This window comes from Diabrotica virgifera, chromosome 9 (assembly GCF_917563875.1).
Source record: "Diabrotica virgifera virgifera chromosome 9, PGI_DIABVI_V3a".
NCBI lineage: Eukaryota > Metazoa > Arthropoda > Insecta > Coleoptera > Chrysomelidae > Diabrotica > Diabrotica virgifera.
In genome coordinates, this window is record NC_065451.1 from 151,691,879 (window position 1) to 151,714,583 (window position 22,705).

At 31.9% G+C, this 22,705-nt stretch overlaps 2 protein-coding genes across 6 annotated transcripts in view; one reads left to right on the forward strand and one right to left on the reverse strand.

Moving 5' to 3' along the window:
• Positions 1-18,996, reverse strand: part of LOC126892339 (zinc finger protein 239-like) — an 88,686-nt gene extending 69,690 nt beyond the window's left edge. For all 4 annotated transcript variants that reach the window (XM_050661852.1, XM_050661854.1, XM_050661853.1 and 1 more), the window contains exon 1: positions 18,586-18,996. In XM_050661852.1, coding sequence (XP_050517809.1) covers positions 18,586-18,826 — 241 coding nt within the window. In that variant the 5' untranslated portion in view covers positions 18,827-18,996. The remainder of the gene's footprint in view (positions 1-18,585) is intronic.
• Positions 18,997-20,807: 1,811 nt separating this feature from the next.
• The window catches only part of LOC126892343 (zinc finger protein 845-like), a 369,452-nt gene continuing 367,554 nt past the window's right edge, over positions 20,808-22,705 (forward strand). Inside the window, exon 1 of one of the 2 annotated variants that reach the window (XM_050661865.1) lies at positions 20,808-21,641. In XM_050661865.1, coding sequence (XP_050517822.1) covers positions 21,371-21,641 — 271 coding nt within the window. In that variant the 5' untranslated portion in view covers positions 20,808-21,370. The remainder of the gene's footprint in view (positions 21,642-22,705) is intronic. The other variant, XM_050661863.1, reaches the window with a different exon arrangement.

A 22,705-nucleotide genomic window follows, 5' to 3' on the forward strand; every position in this document is an offset into this window, starting at 1 on the left:
TGAGAATCAACTTAGTAGAGATCTAGAGAATAACGTGAACGTGTCTAGCGCGAGGCAGTGGCGTACAATAAAAGAGTGGCGTAGAATAAAAGACGAATTTTTAATTTTTTACTAAGTTAATTTTTTTTATTTTTTTTTATTTTTCCAAAAAGTCCTCGCGTGCCACTTCTAAGACACCGCCGTGCCACACCGTCGAACGCGTGCCGTGGTTTGGCCACCCCTGAAAGCGATAAGCTCAAACGCAGAGTTCGGTTCCATAATCCAACACCAGTGACAGTCGCGGAGCTAAAAACTGCATTAGATGAAGAGTGGGAAGCGATTCTTTAGGAATCAGTAAGAAACTTAATTAGGTCGCATGGAAAGTATAATACAACGCAGAGGAGGAAATATTCACTACTTTGATTTACTTTGATTTTTTATGTTAATTTACTTTTATATTCATTACATAATAGGGCTGAGAAATAAGCCACAATTTTACCAAAAAAACGAATTTAGTAACGTTTCGACGCCCAAGTCGGGTGTCGTTGTCAAAATACAAAATAATACTAAATAAACAAAAATGTTGTTGCTTAGTAAAAAATTCTTCTAATAATTTATTTAATCTGACTCATTTATATCGGCAATTCAGGCATGTATTATACATTTTAAAGTAGAAGACTTTAAAATGATATTGCCAATATTGATGAGTTGCGTTCCTGGGACGACTTTACTAAAAGATAGTTCATTCCATTACATGAAATCAACCCCAACTCAAGAATATCCGCCACAAAAAATCATAGCATGTGATCTGTCTTTAAAAGACAACCAAATGCAACGATTGTAGTAAAATTCTCGCGCTAGAAATTCCATAGTAAATCACGAGGGAAAACCAGGAAAACACCTCGTGATACTATCCCGACATCGTAAGTATTTGGGCTTAGGTACATTTAGTTTACTCTCAAAACTAATACCAAATTTTGACATTAATGTATATATGCTATTTTAAATTATAAATAATATTAATAATAATAAATATCGAGAATTTTACTGCCATCGTTGCATTTGGTTGTCTTTTTAAAGACAGATCACGTGCTATGATTTTTTGTGGCGGATATTCTTGAGATGGGGTTGATTTCATGTAATCGAATGAACTATCTTTTAGTAAAGTCGTCCCAGGAACGCAACTCATCAATATTGGCAATATCATTTTAAAGTCTTCTACTTTAAAATGTATAATACATGCCTGAATTGCCGATATAAATGAGTCAGATTAAATAAATTATTAGAAGAATTTTTTACTAAGCAACAACATTTTTGTTTATTTAGTATTATTTTGTATTTTGACAACGACACCCGATTTGGGCGTCGAAACGTTAATAAAATTACTTTTTTCAAATTTAATTGTGGCTTATTTCCCATCGAAAATACTTAATTAGAAAAATGCCACAAGGAAATAGCTTCAGAACAACATAATAGGGCTGCAACTAAAATGTTATATGAGACCACTAACACCAGAATCAAAAACGGCAAAAATTTCACTGAGACATTTAATACTTCAAAAGGCCTCCGACAAGGATGATGTCTATCTCCCACTCTCTTTAAAATATACCTTGCCAATCCTTACAGAGGTGGACAAAAGCAGTAAAACCGATGGGACTGAAAGTGGGAGACGACTCCCTATTTACATTATACTTTGCGGACGACCAAGTTGTTATAGCCCAAGATCAAGATGACTTAAGCTATATGATACGGAAGCTAAATGAACATTACCAACAGGCAGGATTAGTAATAAATATGGATAAGTCAGAATACTTCATAGTGGGAAACGAAGACATTGAAAACCTACCATTGGAACAAGGACATATTGTTGGTGTGAAACAATGCAAATATTTGGGAGCTATATTTAACAAACGAGGAAATAGTGAAGATGAAATACAACACATCACTAGATCCCTCAGTTCAATTTTATGGGACAAAGATATCAGGGAGGATACAAAGAGAAGAATATATGAAAGTATAATGAAGAGCGCTACAATCTACGGTGCAGAAATTTGGGACATAAGTGCAAGAAATAAAAAGAAGCTACCTTAGTACAGAAATGGACTTTTTGAGGAGAAGTTGTCAGGTTTCAAAATTAAAATATGTAAGAAATGAAACAATTAGATAACGTATCAAGGTGGAAAAAACTATAATAGACGATATTGAATAGAGACAGCTGACATGGTTCGGTCACGTTAAAAGAATGAATAAGACTCGCTGACCGAGAAAGCTTTACATTGTGTGTGGGTAGACACTTGCTAAACAGCGTAATTAAAAAATATAACTTATTTTACTTTTTAGTCGATTTTTTTGCTCACAAGTGTAGTTCACTTAAGGCGGATCCACATCAATAAAAATTTGTGTATGTTGTATTTTAAAATACAGAAAAAATATTTGTAGCGCACATTTAAATCTGGTCAAGTATTTTTACCACTTGAGAACTAAATTGAACTACCAGCTAAAATTGAACTAACGCAGAGTGCTGATATTGATAGATTTGTAAAGTCACAAAGAGTAAACTGGCTTGGTCACTTAGAAAGAATGCCAGATAATCGAGCTGTAAAAGATATCCAGAGATGAAAGCCCCAAGGTAATAAAATAAGAGAAAGGCCTCGTAAAAGATGGATAGACGACATAGGGTCGATTTCTCATACCTGCGATAATCTATGGTTCAGTTGAACCAGGTTCACCGGTGATCTTCGGTTTTGTTTGGAATGCATTTCTCATTGCATGTTCATGTCAGTGCTCGTTCTACGGCTTTCGAGAAATGCCAATAGATGGCAAAAGGTAAAAAACTGTCGGGATTTTGAACTACCTTTTTATGTTGTTTTTGAATCAAGTTAAATTTAAGTAGATAAAAGGCATTATATTTAATTTTGATTCAGAGATCATTACCATCTTTCTATGGACCATTTCGAACTCTTGTTCTTATCAGGAAAGCAACTGTAATGATGCTCTGAACGAAAAATAAAACACCTTTGCCATTCATGCCAATTACAAAATATAATTAACATTAAGACGCTATAGCGACCTCTATTAACAAAATGTCGAAACCCAAAAGACTCCATTTTCAAACAAATAAATGTTTAAAAATAATAAAATCTTTGGATTTTTTAATTCGGAAACATATTCTCTCTTATACCTATTCCCATCCTTCTAAAAATTGCAAGGAATAAAGGGTGATGAATGTATAGACATGGGGAGTCTACATAGTTGCACTCCACAACATACCAATTCACCGAGGTAAAGATCAACAAATCTGCTTCCTAGTACTCGATACGTGAGTAAAACCGTAGGTAGATAAAAAGCATTATATTTAATTTCGATTCAGAGATCATTACCATCTTTCTATGGACCATTTCGAACTCTTTTGTTCTCATCAGGAGCAACTATGGGAATAGGTATAAGAGAGAATCTGTTTCCGAATTAAGAAATCCAAAGATTTTATTATTTTTAAACATTTATTTGATGGATTCGACCGTTACTTGATGGAAGTTCATTTTATCTAACAATAAAACACTGAAAACGTTTGTTTTCTATACTTCCACAAAATTTATTATAACTAAGTGACTACAGCTGTTTCGGCGGAGTGCCTTTCTCAAGTGATATAGTTTACAATGTGTTTGCCTTTTTAAGTCTTCAACTGAAGAGGTTGAGGAGTGGGGAGCTGTTTGTCTCGAGTTGGTCATTCAGAATTATATCTGTATTTTTCAGTTTATTAATTTCCATAGATTCTAAAAAAGATAGCTTAAGGCCTTTATTTTGAATATGTAGAATTTGAAACTCTTCATTGAAAGAATGATTATGATCTAGAAGGTGAAGTGCGTATGTAGAAGTGTCTGTTTTTTTATTGTTGAATGCCCTTTTGTGTTCTGCTATCCGTTTGTTAAAAGTTCTGCCAGTTTGACCGATGTACGTTTTCGGACAGTCACCACAAGTTAGTTTGTACACACCACTCTGTAGTTGCTTTCTCTTTCGGCTTTTATTGTTCTTAATATATTTGCTTAAGTTGTTGTTAGTTCTGAAAGCTGGTGTTATTCCTTTCTTTTTTATGTATCTGGCTATTGTTGTTGTTATCTTGCCAGTATATGTGAGAGAGCAGAAGGTACTGGGTTCTTTCTGTGGTGGTGGATACACTAATTTCAGGGCTTTCTTATGGAGTTTTTGGTTTAAAATTTTGTTAACTGTTTGTTCGTTATAGCCGTTGTTTACTGCTATTTGTTTAATGATGTTTAGTTCTATCTCGAAGTTATTTTTTGTCATGGGAATTTCTGTCAGTCTATGTATCATGCTATGGTAGGCTGCTAATTTGTGTTGTGTAGGATGGGATGATGAATTGTGTATAGTTGTGTCAGTATGGGTAGGTTTATGATATACGGAGAACTCATGTTTGTTGTGTAGTCTGGAAATCGTTACATCTAGAAAGTTTATGGAGTTATTCTGTTCTGTTTCTATTGTAAACTCAATATTATTATGAAGTGAATTAATATATGATAGAAATTGGTCAAGTTGTCTGTTATTTCCTGTAAAGCATACTAGTATATCATCCACGTATCTCCACCAACAGTGTATCCACCACCACAGAAAGAACCCAGTACCTTCTGCTCTCTCACATATACTGGCAAGATAACAACAACAATAGCCAGATACATAAAAAAGAAAGGAATAACACCAGCTTTCAGAACTAACAACAACTTAAGCAAATATATTAAGAACAATAAAAGCCGAAAGAGAAAGCAACTACAGAGTGGTGTGTACAAACTAACTTGTGGTGACTGTCCGAAAACGTACATCGGTCAAACTGGCAGAACTTTTGACAAACGGATAGCAGAACACAAAAGGGCATTCAACAATAGAAAAACAGACACTTCTACATACGCACTTCACCTTCTAGATCATAATCATTCTTTCAATGAAGAGTTTCAAATTCTACATATTCAAAATAAAGGCCTTAAGCTATCTTTTTTAGAATCTATGGAAATTAATAAACTGAAAAATACAGATATAATTCTGAATGACCAACTCGAGACAAACAGCTCCCCACTCCTCAACCTCTTCAGTTGAAGACTTAAAAAGGCAAACACATTGTAAACTATATCACTTGAGAAAGGCACTCCGCCGAAACAGCTGTAGTCACTTAGTTATAATAAATTTTGTGGAAGTATAGAAAACAAACATTTTCAGTGTTTTATTGTTAAACATTTATTTGTTTGAAAATGGAGTCTTTTGGGTTTCGACATTTTGTTAATAGAGGTCGCTATAGCGTCTTAATGTTAATTATATTTTGTAATTGGCATGAATGGCAAAGGTGTTTTATTTTTCGTTCAGAGCATCATTACAGTTGCTTTCCTGATGAGAACAAAAGAGTTCGAAACGGTCCATAGAAAGATGGTAATGATCTCTGAATCGAAATTAAATATAATGCCTTTTATCTACCTACCGTTTTTACTAACGTATAGAGTACTAGGAAGCAGATTTGTTGATCTTTACCTCGGTGAATTGATATGTTGTGGAGTGCAACTATGTAGACTCCCTATGTCTATACATTCATCACCCTTTATTCCTTGCAATTTTTAGAAGGATGGGAATAGGTATAAGAGAGAATCTATTTCCGAATTAAGAAATCGAAAGATTTTATTATTTTTAAACATTTATTTGTTTGAAAATGGAGTCTTTTGGGTTTCGACATTTTGTTAAATTTAAGTATTTATAGTCAAATAGTCATTTTAATAATTATAAATAAATATAAAAACAAAAATAATGTTATCGTTTATCGTTAAGCTTAATATAATAAAACAGGATATATTTATTTATGACAGCGTTTCGTGTTAATACAACGCATGCGTAGTCCATGAAATCATCTGAACTGAGTTCTGAAATCTTTGAACGGCCGAATTCCACCGTTCAAGCATCGTTCAAGTTTAAACTGCCATCGGTTGAACGTGAATTGAGAAAGACGATTTTGACTTTAAACTGACGTTTACTAGAAGTTCAGGTTAAACTGGAGTTAAACTCGATATGAGAAATTGGCCCTTAGTAGACCTTATAATGAACATTAGGAAATGGCGAAGGAAGGTATCCGACAAGGCAGAATGGAAGAATATTGGTAAGCAGGCCACGACTCACAAAGGGTTGTAGCGTCATTAGAAGAATAAGAATCATTCAGTTTACTATACTATTATAATAGCACTATAGTGCTATCGACAGGGGGGTACAACGGCCTCCTTTATTTAGATGGACTTACCCAAGATTTTTTTTATGTATTTTGACCCGTAGAACACGAAATTTTTGGGTTACAGTTGATCCGGATGTCGATAAGATTGTTATTCTTTATTCAAATATTCAAATAGAAATCCTACTATAGTCCAAGTAATGAAGCTTAAAATAGGACAAAACCTATTTTTTACAGAATGGATCGATTTGCTTGAAAATTTAAGAATAAGTAGTGGATAGTCCAAGGATCAAAATCTATATGATACCGAAATGCGCTTTTACCATGGGGCTGGTTGCCTCAAGGGTGGAAATTTTTTATTATATTTTGACCGCAAAAGTTGGTAAAAACTTTCAATCATTCTAAGCAAAAAATGTTGCATACATTTTTTTGATTCGCTATCGAAAGTGTTAGTTTTATATCGAAAAAATCAATGTTTTTAATAAGCTTTCTGCTAATAACTCCTAAAGTTTTAGTTTTATTAAAACAACTTTACCTAACAAAAATATACATACCTCTTGAAAAAATAAACAATCGTTTTTTTTTTAATCTTCTTTAAGACCAATAGTAACCGAGCTATACTTTATTATATGTTAGCTCTTCTTCGTCAAATGCTAAATATTGTAGTTTCAAAGTCAAAATACCGGAAAACTATGAATTTTTCGAGGATAACTTGTTCAAACTAATTTAAAGTATTTAAAAATATCTATCTCCAGAAATAATAAAAAAAGGCTAGCTCAAAAATTAAGTAAGTTATAATGAAAAGAATGCCAGTCCCTATTTTTTTCAGCGAAAAGGTGATCGGAAGCAAACACCTAATCACCACCCTAATTAAAATTAGTCATTGACCTTATTTCGTCTTCTTTATTTATGTGTAATTAATAGGTTTTAGAAGTTTGACCGGCTTAGAATGATTAGTTTAAAAAAAAATGAAGTTAAAAGCGAATAACGAATTTTTGTAGATAGGAAAAAAGTGGCCTTTTCTTCAGAATAGAAAGATGAGCATCAGAGATACGAAAAAATGTTTAAACATGAGGTTGTAGCTTATTTAATTCCCAAGAAACTTTTTTGCAAAATTTTTTTCTATGGCAAAAATTGAGTGAGCTATTGACAATTAAAATTTGTAATAACATGCAAAAACCACCTTTACCAACCCTTTCAAAGTCACCTCTTGCGACTGAGAATTTTAAAAAGATTAAATATTAATAGGCTTATACATCGTGTAAAAACCTACAAAATTCTTTTTTACCAAACTTTCTAAGGTAAAAGATAAAAAAGTTACGGTTAAAAAATCAATATATTTTTTTGAAAAAAAAAAGGAGAAAACCAATTGTAAGCATAACAATGTAAGTTAGCGGTGTTTTTAGTCATTGGCCTTATTCATTCTTCTTTATTTATGTATTATTAATAGATTCTAGAAGTTGGACTGGCTTAGAATGATTAGTTTTAATAAAACTGGAGTTAAAAGCGAATAACAAATTTTTGTAGTTTGGTAAAAAATGCCATTTTCTTCAGAATAGAAAGATTAGCATTAGAGATACAAAAAAATATTTAAATATAAAATTGTAGGTTATTTTATTCCCAAGAACTTAGTTTGAAAAAATTTTTTCTACAGCAAAAATTGAGTGAATTTTAAGTAAATAAATATATCGAAAATCATTGATTTTTTCGATATAAAACTAACACTTTTGATAGCGAATAAATCGAAAACTATTAATTTTATCAAAAATATGTATGGAACATTTTTTGCTTAGAATGAACGTTTTTATCAACTTTTGCGATCAAAATATAATAAAAAATTTCCACCCCTAGATGGGGTGGCAACCACCCCCATGGTAAAAGCGCCTTTCGGCATCATATAGATTTTGATTCCTGGTCTATCCACTACTTATTCTCAAATTTTCAAGCAAATTGATCCATTCTGTAAAATTTTAGGGGTGAAAAGCTTCGGTTCCTGGCCTACTAACAATAAATATAAAAATTACCTTAAATTAATGTAATATACAACATACAATACATGCAATATACTGAATATACAACACATACAGACTTATAAAAATGATTTATTAACCAGGTAAAATATATGTTTTTAGTAATTTTTTAAAAGTTGGAACTGTCACTGCATTCATAACACTGGGAGGAAGATGGTTAAATTCATTCATACATTTGTAAAACAAGGATGTCATTGTACTATGTTTATTAGTTTTTTGAATGTCAAAATCTTCAATATTTCTCGTGGTATATGAATGAACTTAGCCACTCAATGTAACATACTCATTGAAATATGCAGGCAACATTCCTTTTTTTAATTTAAAAATGAAAACCATAGTAAGGTAGTAAAGCCTTTGTCGAACTGAAAACCAACCTAAAGTAGAATACATAATCTCAATTGGTGTGTAGCGATTGCATCGAAGAATTGTTCTCATACCTCTGTTATACAAAATTTGCAATGATTGAATTGATTCTTTATCACCTAGATATAAAACACTTGAACAGTAGTCAAAATGGGGTTGAATTATACTTCTAAATACAGTGATCCTTGAAAATAATGATAGATCTTTGCTAATTCTATTAAAGAAAAATAATTTTTTAGACATTTTTTGCAAATATATTGAAAATGAGGTTTCAGGGAGAGTGTGTTATCCAGTATAAATCCAAGATATTTAATTTCAATGACCCATTTAATGCAGTCATTATTAACTTTTATTCGTTAAACCATTTTATAAAATTTTGTTTAAAACCAGAGTACCTCAATTTTCTAATTAACAAATATATGTCTATAGTTTCAAAAGCTCTTACAAAGTTTAAGAATACAGCTACTACATATTTATTGTTATCAATAATTAGTTTTTACTTTGAGATGGTAAGTTGTATTGCTGTTTCGCATGAGTGACCCTTTCGAAACACAGACTGATTGCCGAGAAAAAGATTATATTTATTAAAGTATTCAATTATTTGGTTGTAAACGGCTTTTTCAAGTACTTTCTCTATACAAGGCAGTGTATTGATTGGTCAATATGTACATATTTCTGATTTAATTTGAGTTTTTGGGACAGGTGTAATGGAGCTAATTTTTAAGTTTTTATGAAAGATTCCACTCTTTAATGAAGAATTAACAAAATTAAGAACAGCATAGTCAGTTGTCTCAAAAGTTTTCTTTAAAAATTGTAAATTGAGTACATTATCTAAATTTTTGCAGTTTTTTAAAGAAAATATTACTTGTTTTAGTTCACATACTGTTAAGGGCTGAAATTCGCTTATGTAGCATTCAACTGCAGGTAAACTATTAGGTATCAGGCCATTCATGAGAGTTGGTAAAGCTAGATACTATATCCTCAATACTCTTTGTAAAATAAGTATTAAGCAAACATGCAGCCTCCCTTTCATTATTTGCATTCACTCTACTTTCATCCATTCCAAAGTTAATTTGTTTATGATTTATATATTGGTCTTTTTTTTTTATTAATATCCACATTTATTCACATTTCCTTTGAATCATTTATATTGTTATCAATCATACTTTCATAATATTTAACTTTTTTTGCTTTGGCAAATTTACAACTACGTTTGTCTTCATCTTATATTCATTCCATAAATTTATAATATTACCACCATTAAGTACTATAGTTTACATAATTTTTATATGCCCTATCACGCTCAAAACCCTTTACCCTAACATCATTATCATACCAAGGAACATTTTCATTCTTACAGGTTATTTGTCATATTATTATAGGATACTTATTTTCTATTACAGCTTTACATTTATTATACAGGGTGTCCCAAAAGTAGTGGAACGGTCGAATATTTCGCGAAATAAACATCGGATCAAGAAACTGAAAAATACGTGTTCAATCATTTTCAAAAATCTATCCAATGACACCAAACACCAACCCCCACTACACCCCCTGGAGGTGGGGTGGAGGGTAACTTTAAAATCTCAAATGGAAACCCCTAGTTTTTCTTGCAGATTTGGATTCGTTACGTAAAAGTAAGCAACTTTTATCCAAGACATTTTTTCGAACTGTGGATAGATGGCGCTATAATTGAGAAAAACGATTTATCCTGATACCATAGGTAAATTATAGAAACGGTCTAATATCTCGAGAAATACACTTCCAAATGAGAAACCAAAAAAAAGGTTTTTAATACTTTTCGAAAACCTATCGAATAACACTAAACATGACCCTCCAACCCACCCCCTGGAGGTGGGGTGGGGGGTAACTTTAAAATCTTAAATAGCAACCCCCACTTTTTATTACAGATTCGGATTCGTCGTGAAAAATTAAGCAACATTTATTCGAAACATTTTTTAGAATTGTTGATAGATGGCGCTTTAATTGGAAAAATACGATTTATTAGCTCCATCTATCAGCAATTTTAAAAAATGTTTCGAATAAATGTAGCTTAAGTTTTCATGACGAATTCGAATCTGCAATAAAAAGTGGGGATTTTAAGATTTAAAGATTTTAAAGTTACCCCCCACCCCGTCTCCAGGGGGTGGGTTGGAGGGTCATTTTTGGTGTTTATCGATAGGTTTTCGAAAAATATTAAAAACCTGTTTTTTGGTTTCTCATTTGGAAGTGTATTTCTCGAGATATTAGACCGTTTCTATAATTTACCTACGGTATCAGGATAAATCGTTTTTCCCAATTATAGCGGCATCTATCCACAGTTCGAAAGATTGTCTTGAATAAAAGTTGCTTACTTTTACGTAACGAATCCAAATCTGCAAGAAAAACTAGGGGTTTCCATTTGAGATTTTAAAGTTACCCCCCACCCCACCTCCAGGGGGTGTAGTGGGGGTTGGTGTTTGGTGTCATTGGATAGATTTTTGAAAATGATTGAACACGTATTTTTCAGTTTTTCGATCCGATGTTTAGTTCGCGAAATACTCGACCGTTCCACTACTTTTGGGACACCCTATATAAATCATTATATACACATTAATATCAATAGAGTCGTAATTCCAATCACAGTTTATAAGCTCAATGTTGTTCTGAAGCTATTTTCTTGTGGCACTTTTGTAATTGACTATTTCTAATGGGAAATAAGCCACAATTTTACTAAAAAATGATTTTATTAACGTTTCGACGTCCAAATCGGATGCCGTTGTCAAAATATAAAAAATATTAATACCTAAATGAAACAAAAATGTTGTTGCTTAGTAAAAATTTTTTCTAATAATTTATTTAATCTGACTCATTTATATCGGTAATTCAGTCATATATTATACATTTTAAAGTAGAAGACTTTAAAATGATATTGCCAATATTTATGAGTTGCGTTCCTGGGACGGCTTTACTGAAAGATAGTTCATTCGATTACATGAAATTAACCCCAACTCAAGAATATCCGTCACAAAAAAATTCATACCTTGTGATCTGTCTTTAAAAAGACAACCACATGCAACGGTGACAGTAAAATTGCATAGTAAATCACTAGGGAAACCCAAGAAAAAACCTCGTGATACTATCCCGACATCGTAAGTATTAGGTCTTACTTTAGTTTACTCTCAAAACTAATACCAAATTGTGACCCTAATATGTACATATATTATTTTAAATTACAAATAATATTAATAATACCATATATAATACATAGATATATAAATAATACTAAAATATAAAATGTACTAACTCGATATGTTATTGACTTACTAAAAGAGGAAGTCAATAGAAAGAAAATACCACGATTAGTAAGTCAATAACATATTGGCGATGTTCAATGGCGACCTCTCGTGGATTTCGGCGGAACTAAAATTGAAGCCTTTTTTCTTTTTATTGCCCTGCTATTATATGCATTATAATGGGGATTTTTAATGTCAAATCGTTGTCAGTATTTTCGAAATTCAATAAAGTGAAAAATTTAGTAGTCCTATCGATTAATCGGTAATAGATCAGTCCAAATTCTTGCATATGCAGATAGATAGATAGATAAATTTATTGATCTTTTTGTATCATTTACATGACATAAGACAAGTCACAAACATGGTATAATTATAGTACAATAAGTAGGTTATTAAAAAATACTACACTAAAGTAAACTAAAGTTATCTTATTAAAAACATTAATGGTAACGAATATTTAGTAGAGAACAAGATTACGAGACTGATAAAATATTGTTAAAAGTATAAAAATATCGGGATCAGTTGCTAGCTATTGTTCCAGCCAATGAATTCGTCTAGAGAATAAAAACAATGTTCAGTTAGAAACAACTTTAACCTGGTTTTGAACTTGTTAAAATGCAATATTTCTTTTATTGAATTTGGTAGCAAATTAAAAAATTGTCCTCCGGCATACATTGGAGACTTTTTTAGTTGAAATCGGTTGAATTTGTTTAGGTGGATATCACTTTTATTTCTCGTGTGGTAATTATGGACATCACTATTTATTTGAAACTTATTCTTATTAATAAAAGTGTAGGTTAATAGTTTGAAAAGATAGATGCATGTGCAGGTCATAATATTATTCTTTTTAAATGTATCTCTACAAGATTCGTTGTAATCTAAGTTAAAAATTAGGCGAATGAATCGCTTTTGAAGGACGACTATTCGCCCAATTTCCGTAGCTCTGCCCCAGATACAATTATATTGCAGCTGATGGCGGAGTATACAAATGCATAGTACAAGTTAAGTAGGTAAGATTGATAAAAAATTGATTTTAAACTATTGAAAGCAAAGTAGAGTTTATTTAGTTTTTTACAGAGAGAGTCAATTTGATGATTAAAATTTAATTTGGAATCTAATTCCATTCCAAGGAATTTAGTGTGTTCGACAGTCTCAAATTTGCAATTATTTAATGTTAAGGTTATATTGTCACCTTCCTTAAGTGGAGATGTGAATTGGATCAAAATGGTCTTATTTTCATTGATAAGAAGGTGATTTATTTGACACCAATGAATGAATTCATTCATGGTTATTTGTATTTTCTTATGCAACTCGTCTAAACCATCAGCTACAATTACAATTGTTGTGTCGTCTGCATATATAAAAACATGTCCATTTGTTATACTTAAAGGTAGGTCATTTATGTAGAGGAGAAATAAAAGTGGTCCTAATACTCCACCTTGCGGAGTTCCAATAGGAGTACTAAAAACTCATCAGACAACTCATCATCAACCTGCACTTTGAGTGTTCTGCCAGACATACAAGGTGTCCCAAAAGTAGTGGAACGGTCGAATATTTCGCGAACTAAACATCGGATCGAAAAACTGAAAAATACGTGTTCAATCATTTTCAAAAATCTATCCAATGACACCAAACACCAACCCCCACTACACCCCCTGGAGGTGGGGTGGGGGTTAACTTTAAAATCTCAAATGAAAACCCCTAGTTTTTCTTGCAGATTTGGATTCGTTACGTAAAAGTAAGCAACTTTTATTCAAGACATTTTTTCGAACTGTGGATAGATGGCGCTATAATTGGGAAAAACGATTTATCCTGATACCATAGGTAAATTATAGAAACGATCTAATATCTCGAGAAATACACTTCCAAATAAGAAACCAAAAAAAGGTTTTTAATACTTTTCGAAAACCTATCGAATAACACTAAACATTACCCTCCAACCCACCCCCTGGAGGTGGGGTGGGGCTAACTTTAAAGTCTTAAATAGCAACCCCATGTTTTTATTACAGATTCGGATTCGTCATGAAAAATTAAGCAACATTTATCGAAACATTTTTTAGAATTGTTGATAGATGGCGCTTTAATTGGAAAAATACGATTTATTAGCGCCATCTATCAGCAATTTTAAAAAATGTTTCAAATAAATCTTGCTTGATTTTTCATGACGAAATCGAATTTGCAATAAAAAGTGGGGGTTGCTATTTAAGATTTTAAAGTTACCCCCCACCCCACCTCCAGAGGGTGGGTTGGAGGGTCATGTTTAGTTTTATTCGATAGGTTTTCGAAAAGTATTAAAAACCATTTTTTGGTTTCTTATTTGGAAGTGTATTTCTCCAGATATTAGACCGTTTCTATAATTTACCTATGATAAATCGTTTTTCCCAATTGTAGCGCCATCTATCCACAGTTTGAAAAAAGTCTTGAATAAAAGTTGCTTACTTTTACGTAACGAATCCGAATCTGCAAGAAAAACTAGGGGTTTCCATTTGAGATTTTAAAGTTACTCCCCACCCCACCTCCAGGGGGTGTAGAAGGGGTTGGTGTTTAGTGTCATTGGATAGATTTTTGAAAATTATTGAACACGTATTTTTCAGTTTTTCGATCTGATGTTTAGTTCGCGAAATATTCGACCGTTCCACTACTTTTGGGACACCCTATATATGAGTTAATCCAAGATTGAATTGGACCTCGAATACCCATTGCTTCAAGTTTTATTGATAAGTAGTTATGGTTAATTGTGTCAAATGCACGGGTTAAGTCGAAAAATATGCCCACTAATTAGTTGTTCTGATCAATATTTTCATGGATTGTACACTTCGCGTCAAAAAAAACTGGTACAACTCTTATAACCGAAAATCGTGTTTTTCAAGTTGTGTAAGTTGATCTTGTCACAAGTGTCATTCTAATTTCTAGGTCAACGTTGCCAGTTCAATGAAAATATTATATCAAACTAGGTAAAAACGGGACTGTGCGAGAGACCGCATTTTTTAATACACTAAAAACTAAAACAATTGTAATTTTCCGTCATCTCAATTAAGTATTCATGCATTGATTCGTGTTTTATTATAATTTATGAAAATATTTCAATTCAAAAATAATGATAGATAATAAATCTTGACATGACTTTAAATTATTATGTTTAATATCAAATCGAGAGGTGTAATTGGTTTCTCGTAAATTGTAGGACAAAACTGCATTAAGCTGTGTAGAATAAATAAAACACACTGGAAAAAGTAAAAATTTAATTTGAAATTAATACAAAATGAATAATTTTTACAGTGAATAAATGTGGAATTTAAATATATGTATTACAATTATTCGAAATATACATTTTAAACGTTTTTTTTGTATTTAGATTTAGTGCAATTCCGTTGTCTGTGATGGCAACAACGAAGTGATTCACGAAAAATAATTGTCAGTCTGAACACAGGTTTACATTGGGAAAAAAAGTGTACCAATTTTATATGAGGCGAAGTGTACAAGCTCAATTGAAGCAGTTTCGATTGAATAGTTCTGGCGAAAACCATGTTGGGATTGAGTAATTATTTTATTGTGGTCTAAGTATTCAATTAACTGTTTGTATACTACCAAATCAATAATTTTAGAGAAACAGCTAAGTATACATATCATTCTGTAATTCTCGACACATTGTGGATCATCTTTTTTAAATAAAGGAATGTTTCTATTTACTTTTAGTTTTTTTGGGAACTTACCTTGAGTAACAGATACATTGGTAATGTGAGATAGTTGGACAGAAATTATTTCTACACATTCTTTCAATACAACAGCCGGTATTTCATCAATACCAGCAGAGTATTTCTTTTTAAGTGTTAGAATTATCTGCTGAATATCATCTTGAGTGACCGGTGCAAAAAACATTGAATTTGGACCTCGTATCTTACTTGATGTGCAAGAATTAAGGGGTAGATTTAAGTTGTCGATCTTATCAGAAACCGAATTTGCGAAATAGTGACCGAATGTGTTTGCGACCTCTTTTTTCCCAGTTATGGTCGACCCATTATTTAACAATATCATTTCTTTTTTTTTGTTTCCCTCTATCCAGTTTTGAGTTAACCATATTCCATAGAGACTTAGCTTTATTATTCGAGTTGTTAAATATATTAGAATGGCATAATTTTTTCTCGTTGCAGATTTTTATATCAAGTGATTTTTTTTTGTTTTTTATAATATTCTGTTAAGGAGGGATCATTAGCTTTTTCTTTTAGCCAATTCAGGTCTTTTAATTGTTTAAGTTCAGAGTGTAATTGACTAGAGAAGGGTATTTTATTTCCATGTTTGGCCTGTTGTACCATATTTTGTTTCGGAAACGCTACCTCAAAGCACCACTCAAAATGTGACATGAAATCATCAAACACACTATCAATGTCCTTCAATTTTACGTCTTCAATTGGAAGTGTTTTTCCGTATAAGGTTTTAAACTCTAATAACGAGTTTTTATTAAATTTCCTTATTATTGTGTTTTTATATGACTTTTGCTTAACTGGGATTTGTAAAGACCATGACAGGATTTGCGCTCGGTGATCTGATGTACCTAGAGATTACCCTAGAGGTATGATTCTCGATGTTACTGACAACATAGTCAAGACCACTTGATGTTAGTTAAAAGACGACGTGGACATTATAACAAGAACCAGGGCGAGAACTGAGGAATTCCTAACCGATCTAGTAGCAGCAGCAGAACGAATGAGGTTACATATAAATCAAAATTCATGGCGACTAACACAAACAAAAGAGCTGGAAATGTTGACGCAGATCTAATCATCAATGACCAAAACTTCGAAGCGGTCAAAGAGTTCATATTATATCTAGGGACATCGGTTAACCCCAATAATAACACATCTGAGAAAATAAAAAGGCGAATAATAGCAAACAGGTGTTATCATGGTCTATCAAAGTACTTATCTAACAAACGTCTGTCTATGGAAAAGTAATATGATAATTATAGAAATACTGTTATTTGTAACACCACCATGTCTATGGTATTACATTCTCAGTTAAATGTTTATAAAACATATGTGGTTTAAAGGGTGAATATGGTAAATTGCAAACAGGTGTTATCATGGTAAGTATATCGAAGTACTTGTCTAACAAATGTCTATCTCAAAAACTCGTATAAGGCTGTATAGAACATTGATAGTCCCCATTCTCACATATGGATCAGAGTCATGGACGCTAACTAAAACAGATGAATCAGCTCTATCAATTTTTGAAAGAAAGATATTCAGAGCCGTTTGTGAGAACGGAATATGGAGGAGTAGATATAACTTTGAACTGCAGAATATCTACAAGCATACGATTGGTGCAACAGATTTTCCCACTATAATTAAGCGAAACTGCCTGCAGTGGGCAGGGCATGTAGCCCGAGCCCCTGAATGCCATGATAAAAAGGATTCTAACAGTTCAATCCGTGGGAATGAGAAGACGGGGTAGACCAAAGTTGAGGTGGATGGGCAAGGTAACACAAGATGCCGAGAAGATCGGAGTCGGCAACTGGAAAGTGCAAAGTCATATATCGATGGCTTAGTGTGAAAACCTCGTATCTCATTTTTTTTCGAAAATGAGATTTTGGTGGTTTTAGTTTGAAAACCTTGTATCTCACGATTTACAACTGTTAGAAAAAATCCGAATACACTAGACTATTTTCTACAGCCGAAATAAGAAACCACATATATCAATTCCTCTCTTGATTTAGTGTGAATACCACGTATATTTATAACCAAGACTTTGCTACTTAATTTGGAGTATTTGTTTGAGAGATTCGACTTGGAGAAATGTTTTTTGTGAACAGTAAAAGGTAGTCCTGCATACAGAACCATTTTATGAACCTTAAATCAAAAGATGTGTACTGTATCAACCTAGTATTTGGAGGTGTGCAATAAGCTATGAAAAATGAAAACCTCGTAAATAATAAAAAACACAACGTCATTTAAGATGAAAAACACGTATATCAAGATATACGAGGTTATAATAGTTACTTGGGCAAAGGCTCTATATATTGCAAGAATATTTACGTGTTTTTCATAGTTAATATTTGTATTTCCAATTTAATAGCGACATTTAACACTTTTAGCTCTAGGCCAATATCAGATATTTGTCTCAATGTGCTCGAATTAAAATTATGTAACGGTAATTTTTGTTTTTAGGTTCTATTATGCAGAAAATCAGTTTTTTGCCTCTCCTGTAAAATTGTAATTTAATGAGATACGAGGTTTTCACACTAAGCCATCGATATAGGAAGTATTTCAAATATTAGCTGAAATATAGCTTCTGACATTTTCGCCCAACATTACCGAAATCGCAGCTTTTCTGTACAATTTCCATATGACACGATGCAATTTCTATTGCTGCAATAAATTGTGCAATTAGTTATGTACATCGTGTAAAGTGGCTATTACAATTCGAATAAATTATGGCTTTCTGTAATTATTTTTATTCTTTCATGGTTTAACAACATAAATATGTATATTTATATTAATTTCATGTGATTTTGTAAGCAGTTTTCTATTTTTATAATACTTTTTGTTGTAATTTTCGATTTTTTCGTCAATTTTTTTTTCTATTTTTGAGTCTTTTTTGGATTTTTTTATGTTTCGACAAGAAGAATTACAAAAAAGCCTCTTTTTTCACTTTTTTGGCCAAAAAAAATTGCAAAAAATAGCGTTCCCACAATAAGTGCATTTTTACCAAAAGCCCTATTGTTACTAACCTTTTTCAGTGTCTTGGTTTTCTTCAAATGGGTTAAGTATATTTCCATGTTGTTCTCTTTCTGTAGGCATGGGAAAATTCTTTTGGTTTAAAGAATCGCAAGTGTCATGTGTACTTTGCCCATTGGATTCCTCCTGAATTTCACTTTTAAAGTCGTCCAAAAGAGCATCATCTAAATCTAAGTCATTATACACTATTTCTATTTTACACGTTTCCTCGCTAATTTCTTGCTTTACTTCCATTTTATTGCACTTAATTTTATGTATTCCAATAACAATTGTACACCCAAAAAGTGAACCCACTATAAAAATTCACACTCGGTTTATATTACAGACAAAGATAATGGCTTTTATTAAGTATTATCTATTATAATTAATTAATTAATTATTATTGTTCAACAACTGTCAAAGTGTCAAACTAATATCAAACCATAACCTAACTCTGTAAATTTCTCGCATTTGAACTACTGTGCTCATGACGTGACCGCCATGTTTCTGGTGACAAACAACGCTGTGTCTAGGTACACGCTAACGTGTACGCAATTAAAAAAGTTAGGTACACGCGAATTAAAGTTCATTAAGCCAGTGACGTCATTATTTAGCGTGCGCAGTGACTTTATATTTTGGTACACGCTATTTTGATATGTTTGGTTTGTTGTTTGTTTGATAAAAAATATTTTTATTAAGGGAAGGGGAAGGGAAGCAAAACTATTCAGATGTTTCAAACTTAATTGTAATAAAACAATATGCATGTATATAAAAGTATATTATATTCAGGTTAGCAAAATAAATATTAGTTAACACGATATATACAAAATACTGTTAAAATAATAATTATACCAGTTTATATTGGTGTTTATTTTTGCTGTGGTGTTTATTTTTATTTATACAGGGAGTTGAACTTGTTACGATTTAAATAGAAAATTGGTTATAACTTTGTAAATACCCTGTATAACATAATAAACCTTTATATTTTTGTGATGTGGAAGTTAAGAAGATTTCAAACATAAAATAAAATATAGGGTGTTCCATTTAAAAAACATAACTTTGCTTCTATATTATCGAACGCCGCTGCAACATTCTAACTAATTTTAGTAATTTTGTAATATGAAGCTTAAAGTTTGCTAAAAATTTTGTTACTAACTTTTATTGCTATCTATTACTCTAGCGGATCTACTGAGTTTTATCACACTAACCAATTGCCCCGTATATTTTATCTTATTACTTCTGCTACCCTTAATCACGAATTTTTGTCTCTTATCTTTTTCATACTGTTTTAAAATGTTGTTAAACTAATTAAAAGAACTAAATAATTGTCCACACTCTATAGTTAATTAAAAAAAACACTAAACAAGTGAAAAAATAAGGTAACTCTTTATAAATCAATATAAACATAAGGCGATTATGTGTAAACATAACGCGATTAGACAAATTCTAACCACACTCTGACACTCGCAATACTTACAGATACTTTACCACAGCATACACGCGGCTCAAATTAGCGTGTACCAAAAAACCCAGTCATAGTACACGCTAAATAATGACGTCACTGACTTAATGACGTTTAAGCGTGTACCTAACTTTTTTATTTGCGTACACGTTAGCGTGTACCTAGACACAGCGGACAAACAAACCAAAAACTGGCTTCATTTTTGGAACGTGTGTTTTAAATGAGTGTTACCCGTCCTCTCTTTTTTCCTTGTCTAAGTTAAAAACAAAGCCAAAAGTTGGGTTAACATCACGGTTATTAGACTTTATTATTTATATTATTTATATGTTATTTATATTATTTACTTTATTATTTATATGTTATTAACCGTGGGTTAACATGAATTAACTGACAGTCAGGACATGACAGAACCCTAAATAACATAATACGTATTTTTTTTGATACATCATACCACTTTACACACTTCTGTTTTGACGACTGTAAGTAATCTGATGTACGTAATTCTGAACTTTACACATGTATGTAATCACTTTACGTAAACGATACATCATAGCCCCCAATATGCGTATGATTGGCAGATTCACTGATGCACTTGTATGCAAGCCAAAAAAACGAAGAAGAATATGCGTATGTTAGTATTATTTGACAGTGACAGTGTGACAGACTGACAGTCGCCTCTGAATAAAACGTATGTATATTCAATATTTTATTATTTCAGTTTGCATTGCATAGAGAAATATAGTATTTTTACTACAAAAACGTTATTACGTAGGTCAAAATTTTTGACGTAAGAGAACTGTCAAAACATTAGAATGTGACTTTTCATTATTGCTATGTTGGATATTGAACTTAAATAATTGGTTTAGAAAATTTATATTATTGATAACAATAAATGTTTTTGGTTATTTAATTAATATAATTATAAAATTCTCAATGCAATCGTGATTACGTTTTTCTTATTAAAATACCATGTGGACGCTTATACAAGATCGGGCAGTTCCGTGTTGGTGTCGTATTTTAGCTGTGCTAGAGAAATTCAATTCTAGAGTTGATGTTATGGAATATCATTATGTATTTTCGTTAACATTAACAAATATTTTGGGATATGAATAATATATTTCCGCAATTGATGAAATCCGATTGACATCATTAATTAGAATAAAGAACTAGAGATATTATTTGTACAGTAAACAAAAACAAATAAAAATATCTCTGACAAGTAATGACATTAACGTGGCCATGATGAAAAGTCACATTCTAATGTTTTGACAGTTCTCTTACGTCAAAAATTTTGACCTACGTAATAACGTTTTTGTAGTAAAAATACTATAACAACAATGATGCATTGGAATGAAAATATTAAGGATTCTGGAAATCAAAAAAAGTTAACATATATTAAAGACGAAGGAGATTCCCTAAAGAAATATGACAATGAGCAAGTTAAATCTGAACTAGATCTAGATGAATACGGCTTTGAAAGCAGTTCTGGACAAGAGTCTGTATTAGATGAGTATTCAGATGATATCAAAATAGAAAACCATGTAGTAGAAGATGTATCTAATGAAATTAAACTTGAAATAAAAAAAGAACTGGAGGAGTATAGCATTGGTAAGAAACTCATTTCTCTTCTTCATTTTTAATGATCTTGTGTCATGAATGTGATACCTATTTCACATTCCACTGAAATACTGAATATGACTTTAACTTTAGGTTTATCTGTATGGATTAAACTAATATTAAATAAAAGGGATTGAACTTCCTCCAAATCGGGGGATGCTAAATCAAAAGGAAACATAAAGTGTCTTTCACTTGTATCTTTACTCAGATTTTTGAGTACTAGGAATAGGAACTAACTTTTGGACCTTTTTTCCTAGACAGATGAAGTGAAATGTGACTTCATATTGTAGAGTCCTTTTCATCTTCATTATTTGTTGTCTCTTGTCTTATAAATTTTAAAAGTCAGAGATATAGGAAGTTACTAGAAAGTAATTCTACGAAAAATTTAGATTTAAATTATTAGAGAGAGAGAGACATACTTTATTGATACAATGTACCAAAAGGCCATCGACCGAAGTCTTTCAGCCAATTTACACAATTAATATACATTATTACAATATATGTTTTTTGTTAATATTAATACAATACAATAATTAAAAAAAAAATAAAAATATTTGTATGTGGCGGTAATCACAATATCACTGACAATTAGTTACAATACAGATGATGACTTGAATAAAGTTGTTTATTGTCTTGATGTGTAGCAGATTTCTTCAAAAAGAGTTCTTCCTGGACATCTACGGGCACTGTCCTCTGGTATCTTCACAATGTGGGGCTCAATCAAATTTTTGTTAGTCATTAATAAAGAGATAATTAAACAGCTTATTGAGTCTCTCATTAATAGGTTCAATTCCAGTTTCCTCGTACAGCATTCTGTTGGATGGATTGTGAAGTGGATTATCAGGATGACGCATTCTAGTAATTTGTCGAAGGCTAGTTGTTTCAGCCACTTTTATATTATTTTTGGCAGGGCCTTTAGAATTATAGAAAATTGCAGAACCATACTCCAGCATGGGCCTGCAAATCATTTTATAAATATTGGCTGCTGTTTCAATCGTAATTCCCTCATTCTTGTATGTTAAACTTCTGAAGTGTTTTGCTCTAGTTATAATTTT